At 43.5% G+C, this 2,069-nt stretch overlaps 1 protein-coding gene across 1 annotated transcript in view; it reads left to right on the forward strand.

Annotated features, from left to right (window-relative positions):
- The first annotated feature begins 1,275 nt into the window (after positions 1–1,275).
- The window catches only part of LOC110462011 (putative leucine-rich repeat-containing protein DDB_G0290503), a 10,320-nt gene continuing 9,526 nt past the window's right edge, over positions 1,276–2,069 (forward strand). Inside the window, exons 1-2 of the mRNA XM_021515780.1 lie at positions 1,276–1,438; positions 1,770–1,961. Coding sequence (XP_021371455.1) covers positions 1,276–1,438; positions 1,770–1,961 — 355 coding nt within the window. The remainder of the gene's footprint in view (positions 1,439–1,769; positions 1,962–2,069) is intronic.

A 2,069-nucleotide genomic window follows, 5' to 3' on the forward strand; every position in this document is an offset into this window, starting at 1 on the left:
TAAAAACGAATCTAGAAAGTTCAACAACTTCTGGAACCAAAGTGGTAAAGTATTGGTTGACAGAAGAGTCAGTGAAAGAGACAGATGAGTCACTGAAAGAAATGGACGAGTCACTGAAAGAGACAGACAAGTCACTGAATGAAAAAGAAGAGTCAGTGAAAGAGACAGACAAGTCACTGAATGAAACAGACGAGTAAGTGAAAGAGACAGATGAGTCACTGAAAGAAATGGACGAGTCACTGAAAGAGACAGACGGGTCATTGAATGACACAGAAGAGTCAGTGAAAGAGACAGACAAGTCACTGAAAGAGACAGACAGGTCACTGAAAGAGACAGACAAGTCACTGAAAGAGACAGACAAGTCAGTGAAAGAAACAGACGCGTCACTGAATGAAACAGAAGAGTCAGTGAAAGAGACAGACGAGTCACTGAATGAAACAGAAGAGTCACTGAAAGAGACAGACAGGTCACTGAATGACACAGAAGAGTCGTTGAAAGAGACAGACGAGTCACTGAATGACACAGAAGAGTCAGTGAAAGATACAGACGAGTCACTGAATGAGACAGAAGAGTCAATGAAAGAGACAGAAGAGTCAATGAAAGATACAAGAGTCAGTGAGGAGACAGACGAGTCAGAGAGGAGACAGACAAGTAACTGAAGGAGACAGACAAGTCAATGAAGGAGACACACAAGTCACTGAAAGAGACAGAAGAGTCAAAGAAAGAGACAGAAGAGTCAATGAAAGATACAAGAGTCAGTGAGGAGACAGACGAGTCAGAGAGGAGACAGACAAGTAACTGAAGGAGACAGACAAGTCAATGAAGGAGACACACAAGTCACTGAAAGAGACAGAAGAGTCAAAGAAAGAGACAGAAGAGTCAATGAAAGAAACAGACGAGTCACTGAAAGAGACAGAAGAGTCAGTGAGGAGACAGCCGAGTCAGTGAGGAGACAGACAAGTCACTGAAGTAGACAGACAAGTCAATGAAGGAGACAGACAAGTCACTGAAAGAGACAGAAGAGTCAATGAAAGATACAGACGAGTCACTGAAAGAGACAGAAGAGTCAGTGAGGAGACAGAAGAGTCAGTGAGGAGAATGACAAGTCACTGAAGGAGACAGACAAGTCACTGAAAGAGACAGAAGAGTCAAAGAAAGAGACAGAAGAGTCAATGAAAGAAACAGACGAGTCACTGAAAGAGACAGAAGAGTCAGTGAGGAGACAGCCGAGTCAGTGAGGAGACAGACAAGTCACTGAAGGAGACAGACAAGTCAATGAAGGAGACACACAAGTCACTGAAAGAGACAGAAGAGTCAATGAAAGAGACAGAAGAGTCAAGGAAAGAGACAGAAGAGTCACTGAAAGAGACAGAAGAGTCACTGAAAGAGACAGAAGAGTCAATGAAAGAGACAGAAGAGTCAGTGAGGAGCCAGACGAGTCAGTGAGGAGACAGACAAGTCACTGAAGGAGACAGACAAGTCACTGAAAGAGACAGAAGAGTCGATGAAAGAGACAGAAGAGTCAATGAAAGAGACAGAAGAGTCAGTGAAAGATACAGACGAGTCACTGAATGAAACAGAAGAGTCACTGTAAGAGACAGACAGGTCACTGAATGACACAGAAGAGGCGGTGAAAGAGACAGACGAGTCACTGAATGAAACAGACGAATCCCTGAATGAAACAGACGAGTCACTGAATGAAACAGCAAGGCCCTGAATGAAACAGAGGAGTCACTGAATGAAACAGACGAGTCCCTGAATGAACACAGAAGAGTCAGTGAAAGATACAGACGAGTCACTGAATGAAACAGAAGAGTTAGTGAAAGAGACAGAAGAGTCACTGAATGACACAGAAGAGTCAGTGAAAGAGACAGACCAGTCACTGAATGAAACAGAAGAGTCACTGAATGAGACAGAAGAGTCAATGAAAGAGACAGAAGAGTCAGTGAGGAGACAGACGAGTCAGTGAGGAGACAGACAAGTCACTGAAGGAGACAGACAAGTCAATGAAGGAGACAGACAAGTCACTGAAAGAGACAGAAGAGTCAATGAAAGAGACAGAAGAGTCA

This window comes from Mizuhopecten yessoensis, unplaced genomic scaffold, assembly GCF_002113885.1.
Source record: "Mizuhopecten yessoensis strain PY_sf001 unplaced genomic scaffold, ASM211388v2 scaffold1411, whole genome shotgun sequence".
Taxonomy (NCBI): Eukaryota; Metazoa; Mollusca; class Bivalvia; order Pectinida; family Pectinidae; genus Mizuhopecten; species Mizuhopecten yessoensis.